Here is a 27,324-nt window from a genome sequence, read left to right as displayed (position 1 = left end):
CAGGCATGCGGCCTGGCACCCTCTCCCTGAGACTCTGGGACAGCCAGCATGTGGTGACCTGACATGCTGGGTTGGGCTATGGACGCGGGTCAAACCGAATGGACAGGGATGGATTATAGCCTGCCGGATAACCATTGGGGCATCTGTGGAACGTGATGGTGTGAGAGTGACCTTCCACAGATGTTCCGTTATGATTTATGGACTCTCGGGTTGGGAAGAGAGCCATGGGAATGTTGAATCCGGAATGTGTAAAGAGCCGAGTATATGGGCCATGCTTGGCTGGCATGTGTATGGAAAAGCATCTTTCTTTGGTTGATATTAGTGAAATGTGGAAAATGTTTGGCATGGGTAATCTGTGGGTTAGATGCAAATTTAAGGGTGAATCTTGTGAAGAGAAATGGTGGACACTGTTTTGTGACACCATTATTGATCCAGGTGTGGAGACCAAAGTGTTGGAGGCTGTGATGAAATTGATAGGGCAGCAGGACACAGCTTTCAACTGGTTGCGGGGGCAACTGTGCTGATATTTGGGATGCGGGAGCATGGGGATGTAGTTGTGTAGCCTGAGGGTCAACGTGGTGCTGTGCGTGTCCAAGGTGTGTGGACCATGTCTTCTGGGTGGGTCTCCTGGTGGAGCACGGCTGTCGACTGGACCTTGGTGTGGTCAAGTGTGGGTGAGCACAAGGGGGGCTGCGGTTCTGTGGACTGGGGGACGAGAGGGCGGCGTAGGTGACGTGAGGGGAATGCCACGCACTGCGACCGTCTCCCCCAGGGCCGAGGTTGTGTGTGTGGTAGTGTGTGTTATGGCAGCAGGTGCTCACCACATTGGCCAGCTGGGGCTGGTGCAGCCGTGTTCCTCGCAGGGGGGGGGGGGGGCGAAGGATGGATGGTGGGTCGCACCCTTACGGACACTCATGGGCCATGTTGGCGTTTTGACTGCTCACCTTGTCCCGATGACTCTTGCATGGTGGAGGTGCAGAGCTGTCGTGGCCACAGGTAGTGGTGTAGTTATGATCACCGTTGGATGCGGATTCACATACCTGCCAGTATAGTGGGGACAAAAGAGAAATTTGGAAAATTTGGAAAACCCAATGAGAAATTTTGGGATTTTGAGGATGGATTGCACTTTGGATCTGACCAACCGGTAGTTACCTGCACTTGAGGTGAGTGTTGGATGAGTACTGTCCCAGGCTTCAGGACTTGCTTGTGGAAATTTTGGGGACATGTAATTTGGAGTTGGGAGGCAGGTGAGAGTGATGACATGGTCGGTGAGGGGGATGGAATGGGGGCCACACAGTGTCTGGTGGGTGGCGTGTGTTGATGTGTTTTCATGTGGTCGTGAGGTTGGAGAAATATGAGTGAGTGATGATTCTTGAGTTTTGAAATGTGGTTTTGGAAATGTGTAATGGCAAATGTGAATAGGGGGTTTCACATGCAGCAGTCCATGGCAACCCTTGAAACATATTTTACACCATCTTTGGAATTGTGCTGAGTTGTGTTGAGCATTGAATGGCAGCGGGGGGAGGAAGTGTGTTTTGGGATATTGTGGGTGGGGAAGGTGTGTGTGTCCACAGGTACGGATCAAGCTCTGAGGAGCGATGCCTGCGGCCCCCCTCTGCGACAATTACCCATGGCAGCCGATGGTATCTGGAAATTGGAGCTCATCGGTGGAGGATCTGGTTGGGCGCCGTGGGGTGAGGGAGTCCCCCGGTGACCCGTGTAGCTGTGCGGAAGCAGGAGGCCACGGAGGAGCCTGTTGTGTGTGGAGACCCCCACCGGCGAGGTAATGGTGGAAAGGGGCTGTTGGGCTGTCACGGGGCCAAGCGGTAAAGGTGGGGGGGCAATGAACTTGTAAGTCGGTTAACTTGTTTTTGGGATTGCGGGCACCACAGCCTGAAGCGCACTCACCATCTTTTTGTGCGGTACCTCCCCGCTGCCTAGTTGAGGAATGCACACACATGATTATAACATCAATGCCATGGTCCTGCAGGGGGCGGGGGGGGGGGTGAAATAAGTGCTTTGAAACGATTTTTGTATCGTGGTGAGTTTCAGAATGTGTATGAGTGGACAAGGGGTTTGTGTTGAATGAGTGTGGGCGAAATCCACTGAGCCACGTCACTCACCTGTAATATGTGGACAGGGCCCACATAAATTTAGGGGTGCATTGGGGATGGCCCCGCAGGTAAGGTTGTGTCTTGTGGCATCCACCAGGGGACGCGGTCTGTAGACCTGGGTTGTACAAATGTTTCGAGTTTTTGAATTTTTGAAAGGTTAAGGTTTGTGGTTAAGGTAGATTTTTGAGTGTTGTTTGTATCCTCCCTCCGTAGGAACAAAGAAGAAAATGTAAATACATGATTGCATGATTGTTAAGGGGTTTAGAATGTGAAGGAAGTGTAGGTAAGTAGTCCGACTCACTTCCCACAGCCCTCCTGATTTTTTTAATTTTTTTTGTTGTATACTGAATCGAGGCTCGTGAAAGAGCTAACATATACTTCACAAACAAATCGACCAGACAAACAAAATACACAAAAAGAGGGAGCGGAAGACAAGATGGGGAGAAAAGGGGAAGCACACAAACACAACATCCGGGAGCAGGGAGATGTGTGGAAGGGAGAGGGCCCAGGGGGAGGAGGCATGGGAGGGGGGGGGGGGAGGGAGAAATATGGGAATGGGGGAGGGAAATTTCATAGGTTAATTAAGTGTGTGACAGAAAGCGTTAACACTGGGATGGTAGCGCCTGCAGTGAACCTTGCAGGAGCTACGGTTCCGGGGGGGGGGGGCCTGGGGGGGGGCTGTGTTATGTCGATGTGGTAGTGATATGTAGAACAGATAGAGCTGAGTAGGTAACATGCTTCGAGGTGTCGCGGGAAGGAAAACTACGGGTAATAAGTTCATGTGAAGGCGTTTTGTCGGGTAAGGAGTATACTTGTAAACCTACCAGGAGGTTTGTGTGTTAAGTAGTGTAGGGATTAAAGAGTAGCGCCCCTGTGTGTCCTCACCTGGTTAGCCAAACCTTTGTCCCTTTTGGCACTGCAGACCAACATAGACATTCCGACGAGTCCTTAGTGCAACGCCCTTCCCTGACATGACTTAGGAAGAAACCAGGCCAGGACACCGCCGCATGGCCGCCACCATTTACACCTCCGACAGGCCTATCCACCTTGAGTACCACGTCCAGGAGGGCTGTGATCGTTTGGCGCGAATGGACGCGGAAGGCGCGAAGCGGGTCGACAAAAGGCGGGAAGTTACGAGGCGCTGGTTGGGTGCCGCGCCGAGTCTGACCTCACCAGCTAGCAGATAATAACGAGCACCAAACGCCATTTTGTTTGGTTTGAGATGCGGCAATCCTTTGAGTGACGGAGTTGCACAGCATGAGGAGATTCCTGGCCCTGGCGGTCCCGGTGTGATCTCGATTGGGGAGAGTCCTGTCCCTAGTTGCACGGCAGTTCGGTTTGCAGTACATGGCCTGAGTTGACCAGTGGTTGAGTTGCTCTCTTGGTGTTTGGACATCTACGCTCGTGCTCTGGCAGTCTCTCGCGGTGCTCGGTGCTTTGGAGTTTGGAGCGAGGGACCTCGTCATGTGGGAACGTAGTGGGCGCTGGCTCGGTCCTTCGCGGTGCTTGTGGAGTTTGGAGCGAGGCCTCGTGGGTACATCGGGGGCCGAACGGAGCCGTGTTGTATGGCAGCCAAAGATAAGACGACAAAGACCAGATAAGCCCGAGCTCTGCGGTCACACATTACACGACGAACGTGTTCTTTTTATTAAGTCATCTCCCTCGTCTCGTATCTGATATCTGTGTGTGTTGGATCCCAAATTAGGATTTAGGTTTATCGTCACATTTTCCTGTCCTTGCTTTTATATTCAATAAACCCTTGTATTATTTTGCATCCCCTGTTAAACCTGTGCCCGCTTGAGTTGATTGCCCTGACAGGGTCAGCGTATCGCAGTTAAGCGCTTGCGCAGCTTCCATTCTCCTCCTTCCTCCCGCGCGGCATATAGCCGAATCCGTGTTTGGGTAGTTGCCTCCGAATAAGACCATTTAGGCCATCCGCGACTCTGGTGTTAACCGGTTGCGCGACAACATACATATACATATACATATATATACATATACATATATATACATATACATATATATACATATACATATATATACATATATATACATATACATATATATACATATACATATATATACATATACATATATATACATATACATATATATACATATACATATATATACATATACATATATATACATATACATATATATACATATACATATATATACATATACATATATATACATATACATATATATACATATACATATATATACATATACATATATATACATATACATATATATACATATACATATATATACATATACATATATATACATATACATATATATACATATACATATATATACATATACATATATATACATATATATACATATATATATATATATATATATATACATATATATGTATATGTATATATATATATATATATATATATATATATATATATATATATATAATTATATATATATTGTTACAGACGTGGGTTTTAGATGTTATATTGACCGAGCGGTGGTGTATTTAACCGCGTCCGAACAGTTACTCCCCGATTAAAACCCGATTCCACCCGACGTTGACCAGATCGCCCCACAGATATTCAATCGGGAAATCTCTAAAGCGACCGAAAGAGAATGAAAAAGAAGAAGAAGAAGAATACGGAGGAAGAACAGATTTATTATACACACACAAGCAATGGATGGAAGAAGCAGTAACACAGCGAATCGTTAACTTACACTATTCATTTTTACTTAACCCCAAGACAACGAGCAGGACAGGACGTTCACACTTACACAGGGGATATTGCAGGCAGGTAGGGCTTGAGATGGATTGCTTGAGAGGGAGGCAAAGTCGGGAGGCCGCAGCTCACAATTCCTCGCGGTTTTGGCGGGAAACCCTCCGCCGTGTATCCGCTGCGGTAGACGTCAGGCGCTGGTTCGGCACACCTGCTCCTCTTCTTGGGGTGGAGCCATCTCCCTCCTTTCAGCGTGTCTCTCCGAAGCTGGTTTCCTTGCCGAGTACCTCTCCTCTTTGGCTTGGAGCGTTTCGCATCTCACCGATCCTCTTGGTGCAGTCTCTTTGCTCATCTCCCAAGGCCTCTCTGATAAAGCAGTCCCTTACAGTCGCTTTTATCACCTCGGGCGAAATCAAGCCGCCGGCTCCGAGGGCACGCCTACCGGGTCGCTCACCACGGTGCTGATTGGCTGCTAGGGCTGGTTCACTCCTTCTCTCTTATGACGAGGTGGAGACACGCCTTTCTTCCCCAACCCTACCTCGTGGCCAATGGTGGTTGAAGAAAACCGCCCAACATGCGGAAGGCAATTGGAAGGGAGGTTTTGGGGAAATTGGAAGGGCCTACGCTTATTTTGTTTGATACAATGCAAAGTCAATCTAGTGGGAAACACATATTTAGCCTACATGGAATAAGGAAATACACTATTTAAAAGATATATCGTGACCTGCGTGTAAGTTTCATGGAATTAACTAGGAGGCCGACTGCGACCATTATTTACATTAACAGGGTGTTACCGTACCTTTTGTAACGTTCACATTGTAACGTTTTCACATTCGCTACACTTCCTCCAAAATTGTTACACTTCTCAAAAACCGTTACACTTCTCAAATTCGTTACACACTTCTCAAAATCGTTACACTGCACCCTCCTTTCTTCAGGCCCATCCTCGGGCCTATTAAACTTTAACTTAGTGTGACACGTAGGTGTAATTCCCTCTACAATTAACCTGACCCTGAGTGTGACAATTTTAAAACACAAATAAGTATGTCCCCCTATTGCATTGCACCCTGTCTAACAGACTCAAGCCCACAGCTAACCGAATTACGGAATTATTCTCAAACTATACATTTACGGTGGGGAGCATTATTTACAATGACGTGATTTCTTATTTACAACGCAACCCAGGACCTGTGTTTTTTTTTTTTTTTTTTAGGGAACAAGAGAAAGAAATTCCTGTTGGGAGGGAGGAGACAGCACGCATTGCATCGATGCACCAGTACCAATCCCATCAAAGCACCCAAAAGCACCAAACACCACAAAGCACCAAAAGCACCACAAAGCACCAAAAGCACCACTCGGTGCGCAGTCACCATGGTTCATAATAAACACAACAAACAACTGGTGGTGGTCTTCTCTTTCTCTGCTGGGCCGATGTTCTTCCCGACGTCTTCTGGCTTCATGCGGCCTAGTTGGAAATAATAAAAAGCACAACTTGTGTCCATTTTTATTTAGGGCCTCAGGGGCCAACTAAGGGTGGTCCACCTGTTTGGCATAGGTGCCACCTTACCGAGGTCCGCAAGCAAGATTCCCTGGCCACTATGGCCGGTCTCCAACAGAGGTGCCCTGCCCCAGAACCTGGGGTCCATCAAGTGGTACTTGGCCGCAGAACAGCGGTCCATAAAGTGGTACATCAACGCAATGCATGCTGGTTCTGGGAATCTCGGGCGCACAATGGCCACCTCACGCACGCTCCCCTCGGCACCCAATGGCGCACAGGTCATGTGGGAGACAAAAGAAAGACAATTGAGCGAGGGGTAAGGTCACAAGGGTACACGTCAATAAGGCAATGCAAGGCGAAATGCGTACGGAGGGCGAAGTGAGAAAGCTCGTCCCTACCGTACGTCACCCCCCTGTCACCTACCCTACTCTTGCCCTTACCCCATATTAACAAAATCTACACATTACCAATTCGTCACTACTGTCACGTCTTCCCCATATTTCCCCTATACCAAATTTGTCACCACAATCCCTCTACTTCAAAATTTGCCATCACCAATTCATCATCAATCCTCATAAGGAGGGAGAGATGGAATTACGCACGATGTCACACCCACGTCATGATGCGTCTCACAATCCAAACGTTTGCATCATAAAAAATAATCAAAACATGGCATGGTGTGGAGTACCTGTCACCTCAGGTGAGTGGATGCAGATGGTGCGAGGAGATCCTTCATCCTAACTATCCTCTAAATGACTTTAACACACTTTACACTACCCGGGGTCTCTCCCTGCCAATCCATTGGCCAACTTACACTATGGGTTCTAAAAACCAATTCCCATTGACCAAACTGTGGTGCCTCTCAATTTGGGGTCTCACTCCCCCGATTCATCTCACGGTGCTCTCGCACAATTTCTGGGCTGCGACGTCTAGCTCTCCCAACAGGTCTACCCACCTGCACACCTCCACCACTGTAGTTGCCACCCGAGCTTACCTAGCTCCTCACCCTAACCTAACTAACTGGGGACAGCCCCTCTCCTGGCTCTGTCACCCCATGGTGCCCTCTGGCACTGGGCTACCCGGGTCCGTCCTCCGGATCCTCGGGCCCCATCCACAACAACTACTACCGGCTCCCAGAGCCCACCTGTGGCCTCACCTGGCCGACATCCTCACAGTGGTGGAGTGCCCAAACCAACTACACACACTAACAGGCTACACGCCCAGCCATTTCCACAACACTAATGCACCCATCCACATACCATTCTGCCACCCGCACCACAGATGCCAATATCCAACCACAATTTACCTGTACCCTCTACCTAACACTTACACTACCCGCCCCGGGTATCCGTGATGGGGGTCCACTCTTCCCCCATTCACACCTTCGCACCATCCACTCCACTCCACAATTTCCACCATTCTCACTCCACGACCATCCATTCCACTACTCCAGATATTCCACACTACCATTTATTCCACACAGCCACATACACCTGTTGTTGCACACCTGTGCCCTCACACCTGGTGCCACCTGCACCCTCCTTTCTTCCTGGACCATTTGGTCAACACAACACGCAATCACCACTACTCCCTCATACACTGCTCCACACACCTGTTCAGTTGCACACCTGTGCAATCACACCTGTTCCATTCTCACCTGTTCAATCCTCACACACACGGCATCATCTCAGCTAACTACTCCCCTCTGAAACTTGCACTTCCCAGTCGTCCCTTTAAACTATTGCGCTCCCACGTCATTATAATCCACACTAATCTACCTGCGTCCCCACTACAGGTATCAGTCACTAACTAAACTTAACGTTACCTAATGTCATCTTCGCTAGATCCCTACAATTATCCAAGCCCTCCCTGGCTCGGTTGTCATAGCCACCCCATAAACTATTGCGCATTTGCCCCCACTGTGAGGGATGGTGGATTTGCCATCCCACCACATCGGGGGTCTCTCACTATCAATTTTGTTCGTCCAAATCCAACAATTCAAAAATTTTCCATTTACTGCCAATTCTACCCACTATTATAAATTTCGTATCAAATCACTACCACTATCACGATCACCATCATCACAGTCCGCTATATCCTAGCCTCGGTGCGTCATGACATCATTAAACTCGGCTTCGTATAGCCGAGCAATGAATTCGGGTGGTTTGGTTGCCTGCAGGTTGAATCCGTCCGGCTTTCGGTTCAAGGGAGGTGGTTTGGTTGGACCGAGGCTCCACTCACCATCTCGGCGCGGCACCTTGCGGTCCTGGGCCCGATGGCTCAATCTCCCCCGGTCGGAACCCTGTCCCCACGAGGGGGCACCGTTCCGCCTCCTCCCACTCGCCCTTGAACCGGACCGGTCGCCTCGCCCGGCAAAGCCCGGACTCGACCGTGCGGGGCGGGGCCAAGCCCGAATCGGCAACGACGCTTCGAAGAGAAGCGACGCAGCATCGATCCGCGCCGGGCCTCGCACCCAACCAAGCACCCCTCGCACCGAGTGCTCGCATCGGCTATCCGTCGCTCTAACCACTAAACCGGTTACCATCGGTGCTTTACTTGCATGCTTACAAGCATACGCTACCCCTTTCACCCTCACAAAACCTGGCGTTCCAACGCCGTCCGTACATTCCACCAACGCTCTCCCTGTTACACACCACACCTCTCGCGCACACTTTGGTCCACACCTCTCCTCCGTTACATCCTCCGTAACACTCACCATGGGCGTGCACTCTTGCATCCACCCACTAACGCGCTCACATGGGCTCTCCCACACCCGCGCCATGACCAACTCAGGTGTGCTTCCTCGCACACGTTCCACCACCACCTTACTCTCCGTGTCACACTTCGTACACCCCGACGTGCATTCTCGCTCGCACTCGGTTTCACACTCGCGCTCCGATGTGCCCTCTCGCACCTGCGCCATCACCAACTCACTATCCGTGTCACACTCCGTACACCCCGACGTGCATTCTCGCTCGCACTCGGTTTCACACTCGCGCTCTGATGTGCCCTCTCGCACCTGCGCCATCACCAACTCACTATTCGTGTCACACTCCGTACACCCCGACGTGCATTCTCGCTCGCACTCGGTTTCACACTCGCGCTCCGATGTGCCCTCTCGCACCTGCGCCATCACCAACTCACTATTCGTGTCACTCTCCGTACACCCCGACGTGCATTCTCGCTCGCACTCGGTTTCACACTCGCGCTCCGATGTGCCCTCTCGCACCTGCGCCATCACCAACTCACTATTCGTGTCACACTCCGTACACCCCGACGTGCATTCTCGCTCGCACTCGGTTTCACTCCCACACTTTATAACACACCCACTCGCCGACGCACACTTTTTCCTCCCACGCGTGCCATTTCCACTCACACGGGACCCTTCACCAACGCCCGGATGCTTCCTCGATCCCAAGCGCGCGAAAATTCTTTTGTCACTAAACATCCTTTTACAAAATCTACCCGCACAATATACAGCACGACTCACCTGGGGGATCCTTTTCTCCACGCGAACCTGCAAACTTCCATTCGGGTTAAGCACAGCATCGTGATGTGAGCAGGGACTTTGTACATAATCCATTTCTCCCTGCAATTCCCGGGCTACCTCCGTCATCTCTTCAATTTTAATTCCCAGCACTGCTTTTTCTTTATTCACCTCGATGACCGTTGGCTTTAATAAAACACCGTCTACCTCATCGGTCGCCGGCTTTTCCAAACTCCGTGTCGCGATTTCTACCCCCGTCATTGTACCCGTGCTTTCCTCCGCTTCGCTCAACCAGCGCTTTTTGACCCGCTTTACCTCGTCGTGCACCCGTGGGACCCTTTCGCCCAACTTGCGGTCTCTGTCCCTCTGCTCCTCCCTTGCTTCATATGCGACTCTGTCCCTCGCCAGTCCCTCATTTACTTCTTTGGCCCGGTCATTTATTCCCTCCAATTTTCCCCGATCACACCTTGTTTTGTCTATCATGGCATCCATTTTTGCATTCATCTGGATTAGCAATAGTTTAATGCTCACCCAGTCTTGCACAGGGACCCCGGCTTGTAGCAACCAAAGGTTCGAATCCACCGGCGGCGCTGCTACGGTCGTGGGCGCCGTAGTCATGTGCGAGGCGCCATTTTGCGCGCCTGATACCCCCTCAACCACACCTTCTTTACTCTCCTCCACCATTTTCCCCACTTACATTTCCCCGAGGTCCTGGGTCGATTCCACCCTGTCTATCTCTCCCACCGACATCCGATCGCCTTGATTGTCCATGGCGCGATCTCAAAATTCGGGTTTTGCTTTATAAAACAAAATAAATTTCGGCAGCTTGTAATTTTGAGCGCGTTAAGCACGCTTCGGGTCCGATTTCGGGTCCGATCTCCCTCCTCGACACCAATTGTTACTCTAATAGTACAATTGGTGTTCCAAAATTTGGGCCTAACAAATTTAGTCCCAGGTCCGAATCCAACTCCTCGACACCAAATGTTACAGACGCGGGTTTTAGATGTTATATTGACCGAGCGGTGGTGTATTTAACCGCGTCCGAACAGTTACTCCCCGATTAAAACCCGATTCCACCCGACGTTGACCAGATCGCCCCACAGATATTCAATCGGGAAATCTCTAAAGCGACCGAAAGAGAATGAAAAAGAAGAAGAAGAAGAATACGGAGGAAGAACAGATTTATTATACACACACAAGCAATGGATGGAAGAAGCAGTAACACAGCGAATCGTTAACTTACACTATTCATTTTTACTTAACCCCAAGACAACGAGCAGGACAGGACGTTCACACTTACACAGGGGATATTGCAGGCAGGTAGGGCTTGAGATGGATTGCTTGAGAGGGAGGCAAAGTCGGGAGGCCGCAGCTCACAATTCCTCGCGGTTTTGGCGGGAAACCCTCCGCCGTGTATCCGCTGCGGTAGACGTCACGCGCTGGTTCGGCACACCTGCTCCTCTTCTTGGGGTGGAGCCATCTCCCTCCTTTCAGCGTGTCTCTCCGAAGCTGGTTTCCTTGCCAAGTACCTCTCCTCTTTGGCTTGGAGCGTTTCGCATCTCACCGATCCTCTTGGTGCAGTCCCTTTGCTCATCTCCCAAGGCCTCTCTGATAAAGCAGTCCCTTACAGTCACTTTTATCACCTCGGGCGAAATCAAGCCGCCGGCTCCGAGGGCACGCCTACCGGGTCGCTCACCGCGGTGCTGATTGGCTGCTAGGGCTGGTTCACTCCTTCTCTCTTATGACGAGGTGGAGACACGCCTTTCTTCCCCAACCCTACCTCGTGGCCAATGGTGGTTGAAGAAAACCGCCCAACATGCGGAAGGCAATTGGAAGGGAGGTTTTGGGGAAATTGGAAGGGCCTACGCTTATTTTGTTTGATACAATGCAAAGTCAATCTAGTGGGAAACACATATTTAGCCTACATGGAATAAGGAAATACACTATTTAAAAGATATATCGTGACCTGCGTGTAAGTTTCATGGAATTAACTAGGAGGCCGACTGCGACCATTATTTACATTAACAGGGTGTTACCGTACCTTTTGTAACGTTCACATTGTAACGTTTTCACATTCGTTACACTTCCTCCAAAATTGTTACACTTCTCAAAAACCGTTACACTTCTCAAATTCGTTACACACTTCTCAAAATCGTTACAATATATATATATATATATATATATATATATACACTCAACCCTCGGCTATCGCGCCTAATTGGTGCCGCTATCGGTGCGCGTTAGCCGAAATCGCGATAGCCGAACTGAAGAACGTATGGTAATAATTCTAATTGGTGCCAGGACCCCCAAGTTGACCACATATTTAACCATTTTTGCCACTTTTTAACCAAGTGTTTCTACCATATAAAGAAACATTAAAACAAGAATCACAATATGTAAATAAAAATAAAATGGTAAAAAAAGTACTTTTTTACCATTTTATTTACCTTTTTGGGAACGATGAGGGGTTTAGGTGGTTGGGTAGGTTCCGAGGCTTGGGTGGAGTCTTATTGACCACCCATACGTGCCTCTAACTCATCCAGCATTGCGTCAGCTGAAGCACCAGAGAAGCGCTCAACGTCACAGGGCTCGTCAAAGACAGAGGACTGTGCCTCGTTACGACGCCGTAAGCAGGGTCGGCGTCATGGGGGGGCATTCACGGGCCATGCCCACCCAAATGAGTTATTGTGCCCCCCCCCCCCAACAGGCCAAGCCTTTGGCGCCAAACTCGCAAGTCGGCTATATTTTGTGCAGTGTGTGTGTGTGTGTGTGTGTGTGTGTGTGTTTGTTTGTGTGAAAGAGAGAGACTTTGCAGCATGTTTTTAAATTGGAACTGGGTTGGTGTGTTGGTTGTTGACGGCAAACTCTTATTATCAAGCATTTACATCATAGATTGGGGTCTCGAACGGCAGTTTGTGCCCCGCCCCCCTGCGGTTACCCTAATGTCCCCGATTAGACTTGTTCTGACACCGAATCTGGCCGTAAGAATTCGGTGATCTGGCGTTGGCGGAGGGAGTTGACATGGGCATGATACTGCTCCTCGTAACCTGCCAGTGCCGTATTAATAAAGGAGCACCTTGCTTCACTGTTGATTGTTAAATCTTATCTACATTTCTACTATAATCACGGTTTTGGTAAATACCTTGCACTGTTGACTCATTTATCCCAAATTTCTTTCTAACTCTTCGCTTTGTTTCACCATTGTCTATCAACTGCACAATTTCGAATTTCTGAGCGTAAGTTAAGTTCTTCCTCTTCTTGAATTCCCTTGATTTCTCTTTCCCCATGCTCGGTGATGACGTAGCACCCTTTCCACCATTTCCGGTGTGCTATAGCGCGTATTTGGGGCTCGATAGTCGTGTGTTGTGCAGTTTTTTAGGTAGCCGCGATAGCAGAGAAATGCGATAGCTGAGTTCGCGATAGCCGAGGGTTGAGTGTGTATATATATTGTAACGAATTTGAGAATTATGGTTGGTTGTGTGTAAATGTTACCCTCCGTAATGTAAAGAAAGGTCGAAGGTCATCCTCTTAGTTAATTCCATAAACATACACGCAGGGCACCATATACCCTTTTAAATAGTTATTCCCTTATTCTATGTAGTTTAAGGCTGTGTTTCCCAATAGTCGACTCTCCATTGCATCGAATTAAATAAGATTAGGTCCCATCTTCAAAGTGTCAGGTTTGGATGGTTTTCACCGCAAATGGACTCCATTGAGCACGCGGTCGGTTCGGAGAAGAAAGGCGTGTCTCCGCACCTCGTCATAGGAAGGAGGAGTGAGTCGGCCCCGCTCAACCAATCCAGCACGAAGGGGTTTGGCTTGAGAGGGCGGGGAGAGAATGATCTGGGAGGTTCGTGAAGGTTCAAGGGTGGGGCTTATATAACCCGCGGGAGACGCCCCCACCGGAGATGAGATACGGCAGAGGAGTCCCGGGAAAGCACGCAACATCCCCACGGCGGCCGAGAGAGAGAGAACCGAGGCAACCCGAGGAGCGCGCGATGCAGCGGTGCACAAAAGGAACTTCGCCCACACAGTTTGGAACCGCGGGAGTTCGCACGACCGCAGCTTGGCTTTTTGACGGCGGTGCCTTCCGGCCCGACCATGCCCAGTCCCTGCTGGTCCTTCCTTTCCTCTCCACGCCATCCACCTCCAGCCATTCATTTCTGCCTGCATTCCCTGTGTAAGTGTGATCGTTCCTCTGTCTTTCACGTTGTCCTGGGGTATTAATTAAGAGTGTAATAGGTAAGCTAGTGTTGCACTGTGTCTTCTTCTCCTGTAAATTACTTTCGTTATTCTTCCTTCTCCTTGGTTTCTTTCGTTGTGTAAATAGTAATTAATAGTAAATAAAGCCTGTTCTTCCTACTTTGTCCTCTTTCCTTCGCATTCGGTCGCTTTAGAGGTTTCCCCAATGAGGGCCCGTGGTGCGATTCGGCCAATGAAGATCAATCGGGTCAGTCTTGGTAACCGGCTCACGGTGCAGTTCGCTTCGCTCGGCGCAACTTGTCCATTACGCTGCGACCATGGGCGGGGGAGTATTTCCTTGCGTACCGATAGGTGCTGGTATTTAGGTCATAGGACGGTTGGGCCTAATACCCTACCCAGCGCTGACCGGGTGTGACGTCATACCGCCAGGACCACGTCGGCGAGTCATAGACGAGGGGACTAATCCCCCCTCGATAACGGGAACCGAGGCCGACGTTGGGTTCCGTAACAATTATATATATATATATATATATATATATATATATATATATATATATATATATATATATATATATATATATATATATTGTTACAGACACGACTTTGATGTTAAGGTGGGCCGAGCGGAATGGCCGTCGTGTCCGCACAAATTACCCGATTGTACTCGAACGTCGACGAAGCCGCGCTACGCTGGCTCAATAGGAAAGAGAAGACACCCGGCTGGGTTATAATGACACAATACGACACCAGGGGTTCAGTTCTCAAGACCTCCGGAGGAGGTTATATTAAGGCGGAAGGTTAGATTACAACTACAAGAGGTACATCATAGGAAGACAGGCACTTAGACACAACCTTATATTATTCCCGACAGACCACAGAGAAACAGGACAAAAACTGACTCACACGGGGATTGATGGCAAGGAAAGCGGGTATTCGATGGCCAGCACAAGGTGCACCTTGTGCTCAGGGACAGGATGGCGCGGCCCAAAAGATGCAGGAGGTCTCTCAGCGCTCGAGGTGGCGTCTTGTCGTCTCAAGCTGGGGGCGCATCTTACGTCACGTCCGGCAAGCGGCTGCGTATATCCGGCGGGGAGTGACACGCCCTCGGCTCGTTAGCTCCGCCCAGATGGAATCGGTCCGCCCTTCTTATTGGGTGCGGGGGGGTTTACCAGGCTCCGCCCTTGACGAGGAGCTGACAGCCAGCCCCTTCGTGGTAACCCCGTGGGGCGCATGGATAATGGCGGCTAACCGAGCCGGAGGGAGGACGCACACTCCCCGCGCGCGCCGCCATCTCCTCTGTTGTTGTTGTAATTGTTGTTGTAGTTGTTGTTATTGTTGTTGTTTGGGGAAGAAGATGGGAGGAGGTATGGGAAAGGTCCTAAACTCACTACTGATGCCATATAATCACATTCTGGTGCAACGAAGAGTCATAATTAATGGAAACGAGGCCTTAACTGACATAGATTAAGAATAACTAGGAAGATGTCCGAAAGTTGTCTACGTGTGGTGCGGTGGACCTGGGCACGACATTTAATGGGGGAATAAGGGGAAGGTCGGCTCTACTGATTGTTATTTACATGCAATGGGACTAGGGAATGGGGGATTGGGGAAAGTTGGGGAGTATTGGAGAAAATAGGGGAATATTTACAAGCGGATATGGAGGCCAAATTCCATATTCGCAACATTGCACCCTTCTCTACCCTCGGGGCGTCCCGACCCGATAAATTTTTACCTACTTTAGTGTGGCACGCAATGTAGTTCCCTCTACTATTAACTCTACCCTGAGTGCGACAGTTTTACAGATATTCACAAATGAGTAAATATGTCCCCCTGCGACGTTGCACCCTTCTCCTCACAGAAACACACCCACAGGATAACCGAATCCGGAAAGAATTCTCAAACTAAACATACAGCCGGTAGGGAGCATTATTTACAAGACTATGCTGCTATTTACACTACGATCCAGGACCTGTTTTTGGAGGGACACATGCAGATGTTATGCATAGAGAGAGCGCGCTTGCCAACATCGATACACCAACCCACGAGTGCTCTGTGGCCGACGGCCTTTAATAACGTGCAGAGCACCCTTCCCGAGCATCAAAAGCACCACCCCACCACCAATCGGTGCAGTCACCATTGTTCATTGGAATAAAAATAAATTCGACAACCCCTAACCCTGCAGGTGTCTCTTGCTCTTCTTGTGGTGCACTTGGTGTTAATTAACAGTGGTTCACCTTTATGGCATAGGTGCCACGTTGACCCATAGGTCCTTCCACGGGTGGTGCTTGGCCGCAAAAGAGCTGCGGTCCATTGTGGGTGGCCACAAACATTGCGGTCCATATGGTGTATCGATCCAGGCAGCCAACAGCGAAAGTGCAGGCCCACAACTGCGTAGCCAGCACCTCTCTCTCCTCTCTCTCTACCCCAAAGCCAGATCCTCGGAGGTGGGAGACAAAAGAAGAAACAAGTGAGTAAGGTGGTAAGGGCGCAAAAGTGCACGCAATATAAGGTAATGCACACTGGGGGCACATGGGAACCAGGTGAGACAGGTACGTTCCTATCGTACGCCCCCCCCCCCCCACCAGGTAACCTACATGGCCCCTCCCTTACCCCTTACTGTATCCACAAAACACAACACTACCCATAAACATCTACTTTACAAATCAACAAACATCCCTACTGTCTTCCCCGTTCCTCCCATAAACCAAATTCGTCTTCTCTCCCTCCTAACCAATCAAATTTGCCATTTTCAACTCTCATCAAAATTTGCCATCTCCAACTCAACATCATAATTTGCCATTACCAATTCATCATCAGTCCCTCCTAGGGAGGGAGAGATGGAATCACCCCAATGTCTCATCCACGTCGTGATGCGTCTCACAAATCCACACAGCGATTCATCTCCTGCAACAAAACAAAGAAAACACAGGTGTGGAGTCATCATCATCACCACAGGTAAGTGGCTGCGTATGGTGCGACAGGTTCATCAATCCTAACTATCTCCTAAATGACTTTAACAACTTTACACTACCCGGGGTCTCTCTCCGGCCAAACCATTGGCCCTCTTACACTATGGGTTCTAAAAACCAATTCCCATTGGCCAAACTGTGGTGCTCTTCAATTTGGGGTCTCACTCCCCCGATTCATCTCCCGGTGCCCTCGCACAATTTCTGGGCTGCGGCGTGTACCTCTCCCAGTGGGTCTACCCACCTGCACACCTCCACCACTGCAGTTGCCTCCGAGCTTACCTGCTCCTTGCCCTAACCTAACTACCTGGGGAAGGCCCTCTGGCACTCTCCCCACTCGGTGCCCTCTCTGGCACTGGGCTACCCGGGTCCATCCTCCGGATCCTCGGGCCCCATCCACAACTCTACCGGCTCCCAGAGCCCACCTGCGGCCTCACCTGGCCGACATCCTCACAGTGGTGGAGTGCCCAACCAACTACACACACTAACAGGCTACACGCCCAGCCATTTCCACAACACTAATGCACCCATTCACAACACCATTCTGCAACCGCACCACAAATGCCAATATCCAACCACAATTTACCTGCACCCTCTACCTAACACTTACACTACCCGCCCCGGGTACTCGTGAAAGGGGTCCACTCTTCCCCCATTCACACCTTCGCACCATGCACACCACTCCGTACCACTTACTCCAACTCTCTCCACACACCTGTACCTGCACACCTGTGCTCTCACACCTGGTGCCACCTGCACCCTTCTCTCCCCAAGCGCATTCGCGCTGATCCACACACTCACTACTCATACACTGCTCCACACACCTGTCCAATTGCACACCTGTGCAATCACACCTGTTCCATCCTCACACACATGGCATCATCTCAGCTAACTACTCCCTTCTGAAACTTGCGCTTCCCAGTCGTCCCTTTAAACTATTGCGCTCCCTCGTCATTATAATCCACACTAATCTACCTGCGTCCCCACTACAGGTATCAGTCACTAACTAACCTTAACGTTACCTAAGGTCATCTTCTCTAGATCCCTACACACAATATCCTAACCCACCCGGGCTAGTTTTCACTGCCATACACCCCATAATCTATTGCTCCTTTGCCCCCCCATGGGAAGGATGGTGGATTTGCCATCCCACCACATCGGGGGTCTCTCACTACCAATTTTGCACATCAAATTTCAACAAATTAAAAATTTGCCAATCACTACCCATCATCTGCCAATCACTACTGCCAATCCTTTGCCAATCATCAAATTTTGTTTTTCTCTAATTTTGGGTCCAAAACACTAACCTCATCACCCAGTCGACTCACTAATACCTCTCGGTGCGCCACTCCCTGTCCAAAGCCCGGCTTCGTGAAGCCAAGCAATGGATGCTGGTTGTTTTGTGCCAGCGGCTGGATGCGTCCAGCACTCGGTGCAGGGAAGGAGGTTTACCCGGGCCGAGATCCCACGCACCATCTCGGCACGGAACCATCCAATGTCCCGATCTCGACCTGCCGGCACGTCTCAACAAAACGTGGTCGCCATAACGACCCTTCCTATCGGGCTGCCAGCTCCGCCTAGTGGAGCCTGGACGCGGCCGTTCAAAGCGAGGCCCGGCACGCACCGAGGGCCTGCTTCGGCTAAAAGTCGCTCTAACCTCTAACCCGTGTAACGTCGATGCTTCACCTGGACGCTTACACCCCGCAGCCCGTTCCTTGCTCACACATCCAGCTGTGCCCATGCTCCTCGTACCCTTCCTTACACACCCAGGTACACCCATTCCACTCACAGCCTTGGTCACACACCTGACCACCGAACACTTTGGCACACATTCGTTGGTCGCACACCTCACCAATACACCTCTTCGCGCCCCCTCCTCTGTCACCTCCTCTGTGACAATCACAGGTGTGCCCTCATTCGCACACCCATCCACGTGCCTCACCACCAACTCCAGCGTGCATTCCCACTCACGCTCTACCATTCCAGGTGTGCATCCTTCCATCCCAGGTGTACATCCTCGCTCACCTGTCACAACCAACTCACGCTCCTTGTCACTCTCACTACTCTCACTACTCTCACTACTCTCACCTCCACTCGTGACAACGCACTCACCCTTACTCTTGACAGCACACTCTTTCTCCATGCACCTGTCCGTCACACACCTTTCTCGCGCACACTCTCCCGTTACACCCTCTGTAACACTCACCACAGGTGGACACTCTTCCTTACTTCTGACAGCGCACTCTTTCCTCATGCACCTGTCGGTCACACATCTTTCTCGCGCACACTCTCCCGTTACACCCTCTGTAACACTCACCACAGGTGGACACTCTTCCTTACTTCTGACAGCGCACTCTTTCCTCATGCACCTGTCCGTCACACACCTTTCTCGCGCACACTCTCCCGTTACACCCTCTGTAACACTCACCACAGGTGGACACTCTTCCTTACTTCTGACAGCGCACTCTTTCCTCATGCACCTGGCCGTCACACACCTTTCTCGCGCACACTCTCCGGTCACACCCTCTGTAACACTCACCACACCACGCTTCCATGTGCTCCCTCGCACACGCGCTACGACCGACTCACTCTCGCCTGCACACTCACTCCTTGGTACACACTTTTTCCTCACACACCCCAGAGTCGGACTTTCTTGCACACCTCCTCTTTCGCACACCAGACCTGTCGCACACTTCACCAATGGCCTCTCACGAACACCCGGGTCTATCTCGACCCCCAAGCTTCTTAAATCCCCTGGCGCATCATACGCACGACCATATTGGTCACCACTTACACCGGGTCCTCTTCCTCTTCGCTTCTCCTCCATCACCTGCGAATCCCTCATCCGGTTAATGAGCACCTCATCACGATCCAAACACAGACTTTGGACCAATTCTTTTATCTCCTCCTTTATTTCTTTCTTATCCCCTCTCCGTCGCTTCTTAATTTCGCTCATCCCTTCTTCCACTTCTTCTAGTTTCTGCTTCACCTCTTTCATTCCCCGGTACGTCTCCTCAAGCTCATCCTCTAAGGCTACCTTGACCGTTTCCAGGTGCGTCCTCACCTGCCGGTCCTTCGTCTCCATTACCTCTACCACCTCGTCCAACCTCGTTGTCAGTCCCTCACGTACCATCTGACATTCCCTCTTCGTCGCTATCAAGTCGTTTTTTATGTCGTTTTGTGTCGCTTTTAAACCTCCTAATACCGCAGTGTTCCTCTTTACCTGGTCCGTTAGTTCTTTTTGTCCCTCTGTTAGCTGCTCCACCTCCTGCGTCAGGACCTCTATGCCCCCCTGTAACTTTACAGTCCCCTTTCTCACCTCCTTTTCCATGTGCTCCTCACAGTGCCTCACCTCCTCGCGCACTCCTCCGACCTCCTCACTCACTCCTCTTCTGATCTCCTCTCCCATCACTTGCATCTCCTGCCCAGATGCCACCCTCATCTGCTCCATTTCCTCCCTGTGAGCATCCAGTTTGGTTTCTACCCCCATTCTGACCCCCTCTATCTGCTGCTCCATTTGTTTAACTTCCCTTTCCGCTTGGTCCCTCATGTCCCTCAATTTGCCTTCCATACTGTTTTCTAACCCCTCTAACCCATTTTTCACTCCCTCTATCTGATTCTCCTGGGCAGCCATTCTATTTTCTACCCCCTCTAACCCCTTTTGCATCCCTTCCATTTGATTCTCTTGAGCGGCCATTCTGTTTTCTACCCCCATTAACCCATTTCTCACCTCTTTTATCCCATTGTCTAACCCCTCAAAATTATTGTCTAACTTCTCACCGGTACCCCTCGCTTCGTCCCTCATTACCCCCATTTGGTTCCCCATTACCCCCATTTGGTTCCCCATTACCCCCAATTGCTCACTCTGAGCATCCATCCGGTTCCCCATTTGTTCCCTATCAGCCCTCATTCCCATCATTATTCTGCTTTCCATTTCTTCATTATTCTTGTCCATAAGGGCCTTCATTTGCATAAAAAACAAATTCCAATCCACCGGGGGCGCTGCCACGGTCGCTGGCGCGGTGATCAGCGAGGCGCCATTTTGCGCGCCCGCTTCTTCGTGCGTGACGGCGCTATTTTGCGCGTCTGCTACCCCCGCTGTTTCGCTCTCCTCATGTCCCTCAATTTGGTCCTGGACCGACCCTGCTTCACTCTCCCCTACCGGACCCCAGCCGTCTTGATCCGCCATAGCGCGACTTGCAAAATTCGAGTTTCGTAAAACAAAACAAATTTCGGCCGCTCCAAATTTTGACCAAATTTTTTTTTTTTTTCCTCTATTCGTTTTTTTTTTTTTCCAAAATTTGGTCGGGCCTCGAATCTCACTCCCGACACCAATTGTTATCGTACTAACACAATTGGTGTCCAAAATTTGGGCTAAATAAATTTAGTCCCAGGTTCGAATCCCATCTCCTGACTACCAATTGTTACAGACACGACTTTGATGTTAAGGTGGGCCGAGCGGAATGGCCGTCGTGTCCGCACAAATTACCCGATTGTACTCGAACGTCGACGAAGCCGCGCTACGCTGGCTCAATAGGAAAGAGAAGACACCCGGCTGGGTTATAATGACACAATACGACACCAGGGGTTCAGTTCTCAAGACCTCCGGAGGAGGTTATATTAAGGCGGAAGGTTAGATTACAACTACAAGAGGTACATCATAGGAAGACAGGCACTTAGACACAACCTTATATTATTCCCGACAGACCACAGAGAAACAGGACAAAAACTGACTCACACGGGGATTGATGGCAAGGAAAGCGGGTATTCGATGGCCAGCACAAGGTGCACCTTGTGCTCAGGGACAGGATGGCGCGGCCCAAAAGATGCAGGAGGTCTCTCAGCGCTCGAGGTGGCGTCTTGTCGTCTCAAGCTGGGGGCGCATCTTACGTCACGTCCGGCAAGCGGCTGCGTATATCCGGCGGGGAGTGACACGCCCTCGGCTCGTTAGCTCCGCCCAGATGGAATCGGTCCGCCCTTCTTATTGGGTGCGGGGGGGTTTACCAGGCTCCGCCCTTGACGAGGAGCTGACAGCCAGCCCCTTCGTGGTAACCCCGTGGGGCGCATGGATAATGGCGGCTAACCGAGCCGGAGGGAGGACGCACACTCCCCGCGCGCGCCGCCATCTCCTCTGTTGTTGTTGTAATTGTTGTTGTAGTTGTTGTTATTGTTGTTGTTTGGGGAAGAAGATGGGAGGAGGTATGGGAAAGGTCCTAAACTCACTACTGATGCCATATAATCACATTCTGGTGCAACGAAGAGTCATAATTAATGGAAACGAGGCCTTAACTGACATAGATTAAGAATAACTAGGAAGATGTCCGAAAGTTGTCTACGTGTGGTGCGGTGGACCTGGGCACGACATTTAATGGGGGAATAAGGGGAAGGTCGGCTCTACTGATTGTTATTTACATGCAATGGGACTAGGGAATGGGGGATTGGGGAAAGTTGGGGAGTATTGGAGAAAATAGGGGAATATTTACAAGCGGATATGGAGGCCAAATTCCATATTCGCAACAATATATATACATACATATATATATATATATATATATATACATACATATATATATATATATATACATACATATATATATATATATATATATATATATATATATATATATATATATATATATATACATACATATATATACATACATACATATATACATACATACATATATACATATATATACATACATACATATATACATATATATACATACATACATATATACATATATATACATTCTGTTACGTGTTCCCCTCGGTGACTACCTGGTCTCGGTGACCCCCGGACCGTGAGAGGACCTTCGCCAGAAAGTAGTATTATATAGATGCGCTTTCGCAACGCAATCCCTATGAATTCCACCCACGAGACATTGATGTTCAAGAATATATTTCCCAATGGTACTGATACCATACAATTTCCAATGACACAACCACGGAGATTTTCCCCGAGCAATCGACAATACACCACCATCAACAATATTTCAATGACAATCAATTCCCTATGAATAAGATGGCCATCTTATATACGGGTGTCCCGGTGAGTACTCACGACACCCTTATGGTCTCGGTCCCGCACAATGTCTCTGGGCCCCTCCTGACCAAGATGATAGTCGGCGTCGCCGCACTCGGGCGGTTGAACGAACCCCGGGTGGACGTCTCCACCGGGCAGGTATCGTACCAGGCCCCGCGGCTGCAGCCTCTCGTGGCTACGCGAAGCGGGTGCGGTAAAGCAAGCCGAAAGCCCCACGCCACTTGCCAGGCGTGCTAGGCCCCAACCTGCGACTCGTACGCGTCTTTTTAGCCGGGGCCGCGAACGGTACCAGATGCGGAGTCGATGCACGGCCCCACGTCAACTTGACGTCTCCACCGGGTCGGTACACGTCCCGGTAACTCCTCTCGCCAGACGGGCTTCGGAACGCCACTTTGTCACGCAGCGCAAGGTCGATGCCACCTTTTCCGAGCGGGGCGAGGAAGATCAAGAAGAATACTCGTCCTGTTTTCCTCGTGTCTTTTCCTCTTCCGTTTCCGGTCACTTCCGTTTCCGGCCACTTGTTCAGAAGGGCTCCTGACCCTCCAATCACAACAACCCTTAATATACTACACACGGATAAGCAAAGATCTCAATATTAATTCACATAGATATGTAACAATTCACATAGATATGTAACACTCCCCCCCTTCAAGAAAGAAAGTTTGACCCCAGCGAAAACTTTCTTTGCCGGCCAATTTGGAGAAACAAACCAGATAACTCAACCCCCAAATCATCAGTTCCCCTGGGCAACAATTATCACAACTCAAAAATGAAGCAACAATATTTCACAAAACCCCCAGAGATTTTCCAAGGTAATTCACTCTGGACCAAGCACCAACCGCGACATTGTCCCTGCCCTTTACATGTTCAATTTCCCGTTGGACTCCTGCCAAGCCAAACTCCATCTCCTGACCCTCTGACTTTGACTGTCAGTTTCTTGTGAATGAAGGTTAAGGGGTTGCTCAAAGATCCAAAGTTAAGCAACTTGATAGCACTTTTTCCGGGAGGCCAAGCTGAGTATTCACTACAGGGATGCCTTTAGGACCGTGGAGTTCACGGTTAGTCCGTGCAGGAAAGTTCTCTACATGGGCGCCTTGAGGAACGTGGAGTTCACGGTTAGTCCGTGTATGAAAGTTCCATACATGGACGCCTTTAGGAACGGCGATCACGGTTAATCCATGTAGGAATCTTGGCTCGGCGGCTCCGCCGCATTCAGTGCTTCAGCTTCTCAGAACTTCCCTAATAATTATGGTGGGACCCCTTGTCCCTGTAGTCCCATGAATAGCGGTCTCCTTCTCGGCCACTACTTTGCCAATCCTTCCTTCGGGAGCTGCCGTAACTCAGGGAGCCTCCATAATAATATTGATTGCGGCCACCACCAAAACTACCGCCCAGTTGTCCTCTCCTGTAGACCTCTCGACGCCTACGAAATGCCTTCCCTACTGTTATGGTCCGACCCTCCAAATCCTTGCCATTCCAATTCTTCTCTGCCTCTCTGGCGTCTTTTGTGCTGGAAAACGTGACAAAGCCGAACCCTCTGGACTGTTGCGTTTCCCAGTCTCTTACCAACCGCACGTCCACCAGCGGCCCACATCTGCTGAAGACAGAGGTCAGAACTTCTTCCTCTGTTTTGAAGTTCAGTCCCCCTACAAATAACTTGGCACTTTTGTCGCCATCCCGAGCTGGGGTGGTGTTATTTTCCCTGCTGGGCTCTTGACCAACCCTCAGGTTACCATAAACTTGACCCCCGGCCAAATCATTCCCGATAACCACAGATACACCCTCTACAGGAAGCGTCGCTTGTAAACCGACGGTGACCGGTCCTGACACCAAATCGGACTCCAAATGGATGACATGAAGGGGAGCACTAACACCGCCCCGGATCCCCTGTAAACGAACACTATCCCCCGTCGCCGTCTCCTCGGACCATGGCAAAATGCCTTCAAGCATTAAAGATTGATGTGCCCCTGTGTCCCTCAATATCCTAACCGGTTTCCGGTTAGTCGAGGCTCCATCCCGTGACACAAACCCCTCTGAAATAAATGGTTGGTAACCCTTTTGATGGCGATTTCTTACGCTACCCATCGCATTCGGAGTGGTAATAGTCGGACTCCGCTCTGGGTTGTCCCTTTGCATGCGGTAACAACTGGACATCAAGTGTCCAGGTTTCTTGCAAAAAGCGCAAGTAGGCCCGGAGGAAAAACTCGTGGTCTGCCTTGGGCCCCCCGAAATATAAGTTTGTCTTGGGCCCGCATCCCTCTGATTTCGACCAGGTGGGGTATCTGCGTTGTCCCCATAATCCTCTCGAGGTCGCCGCCAGGTATTGTCGTTCTCCGCACCTGCTGTTCCCCACCTCCCCTGCGGAGATCTAGGCGAGGAGTTAGGTTCGTGGACCCCTATTCGGTGGGTTAAGGCATAATCATCTGCCATGGTGGCTGCGTCCCACAACTTTGGTACTTTCTTTTCCTGCAGGTACACTTTGATGTCCTCGTGGACACACTGCTGGAATTCCTCCACCAGGATCAAATCCCGCAATGTTTCGAAGTCTTTCCCGACTCCTTTTGACTCACACCACCGATCAAACATGTTTTCTTTCACTCTGGCAAACTCCACATGGGTCTCACTCTCCCTCTTCCTGGCATTCCTGAATTTTTGCCTGTAAGCTTCCGGAACCAACTCATAGGCTTTGAGGATGTGCTTCTTCAGTACCTGATAATCTGCACATTGGTCCATTGGTAGCGCCGAATAAATTTCCTGAGCTTTCCCCACCAGCACACTTTGCACGAGTATGGTCCAGGCCTCCTCCGGCCAATTTAATTGTCGAGCCACTTTCTCAAAGTGTGGAAAAAATTTCGCGACTTCCTTTTCACTGAACGGTGGAACCAGCCTCACATGTCTGCCCACATCCCAGGTTCTCTGGTTAGGTGTCGACCCCGTCAGCAAGGGTGGTGCCTCTCCCCGTTCTCTCATTAACTCCAGCTCCTTGAATTTGATTTCTTGCTGAAGCTCCATGTCACGTTCCTTTAATTCCCTTTCCGCTTTTCTCTCCTGTGCTTTTCTCCCTTCTAACCTTTCCTGGAGTTCTCGTTCCCCTCTCCTTTCCTCTGCTTGTTTCTCTTCTCTCCTCTCTTCTGCTTTCCTTTCTTCTTCTGCTAACCTTTCCTGGAGTTCTCGTTCCACTCTCCTTTCCTCTGCTTGTTTCTCTTCTCTCCTCTCTTCTGCTTTCCTTTCTTCTTCTTTTAACCTTTCCTGGAGTTCTCGTTCCACTCTCCTTTCCTCTGCTTGTTTCTCTTCCCTCCTCTCTTCTGCTTTCCTTTCTTCTTCTGCTCTTTCCTTTTCTGCTTTCCTTTCTTCTTCTTTTAACCTTTCCTGGAGTTCTCGTTCCACTCTCCTTTCCTCTGCTTGTTTCTCTTCCCTCCTCTCTTCTGCTTTCCTTTCTTCTTCTTTGATCCGTTCCTGGCTCCGTAATTGCAACTCCAGTTTCCGGAGCTCCACGTCTTCTGGTTCTTCGGGTAGCCACTCCCAGGCTAACTCGTCCCATGTTCCTAATCCCACCATAGATTGTATCACCGTGGCCTGCAACTCTGCCTTCCTCAAATTAGTTCGGACCTCCAAGTTAAAATGTTTGGCCAATTTCAAGAGGTCCGACTTTAGCAACGCTCGGAACTGTGCCTCACTCGGGGTTACCCCATAGTTCTGTGCCACAAACGCCATGGTGCCTATCGTTAACACCTGTTAACCTTCACCCAAGACTTTACCCCAATTTCTCAAAATTTTTTTACCAATTAATAATTAATTAATAAATTTTAATTAATAAAAAATTCTTATTTTAGTATTTTATACAATTTTAAATCCCGGACGTAGACCCAATTGCGAATCGTAATTTGGACGAGCCCCCAATTCTGTTACGTGTTCCCCTCGGTGACTACCTGGTCTCGGTGACCCCCGGACCGTGAGAGGACCTTCGCCAGAAAGTAGTATTATATAGATGCGCTTTCGCAACGCAATCCCTATGAATTCCACCCACGAGACACTGATGTTCAAGAATATATTTCCCAATGGTACTGATACCATACAATTTCCAATGACACAACCATGGAGATTTTCCCCGAGCAATCAACAATACACCACCATCAACAATATTTCAATGACAATCAATTCCCTATGAATAAGATGGCCATCTTATATACGGGTGTCCCGGTGAGTACTCACGACACCCTTATGGTCTCGGTCCCGCACAATGCCTCTGGGCCCCTCCTGACCAAGATGATAGTCGGCGTAGCCGCACTCGGGCGGTTG

The 27,324-nt window shown here is 49.8% G+C and overlaps 3 protein-coding genes across 3 annotated transcripts in view; 1 reads left to right on the top strand and 2 right to left on the bottom strand.

The window, feature by feature from the left end:
• The window catches only part of LOC144889669 (E3 ubiquitin/ISG15 ligase TRIM25-like), a 227,709-nt gene that overhangs the window by 42,450 nt on the left and 157,935 nt on the right, over positions 1-27,324 (bottom strand). The window lies entirely within an intron of this gene.
• Positions 1-27,324, top strand: part of LOC137418556 (E3 ubiquitin/ISG15 ligase TRIM25-like) — a 1,139,870-nt gene that overhangs the window by 1,010,713 nt on the left and 101,833 nt on the right. The gene's annotated exons all lie outside the window — the stretch shown is intronic.
• LOC144889659 (uncharacterized) lies at positions 23,369-27,249 on the bottom strand. Its single transcript, XM_078770706.1, has one exon. It carries the CDS (start codon positions 26,737-26,739, stop codon positions 24,265-24,267), a length of 2,475 nt encoding a protein of 824 aa, XP_078626832.1. The 5' UTR covers positions 26,740-27,249; the 3' UTR covers positions 23,369-24,264.

Source organism: Myxine glutinosa, chromosome 1, assembly GCF_964187855.1.
Source record: "Myxine glutinosa chromosome 1, kmMyxGlut1.1, whole genome shotgun sequence".
Taxonomy (NCBI): Eukaryota; Metazoa; Chordata; class Myxini; order Myxiniformes; family Myxinidae; genus Myxine; species Myxine glutinosa.
The sequence above is the reverse complement of the archived record's forward strand: the minus strand, read 5'-3'. Positions and strand labels throughout refer to the sequence as shown.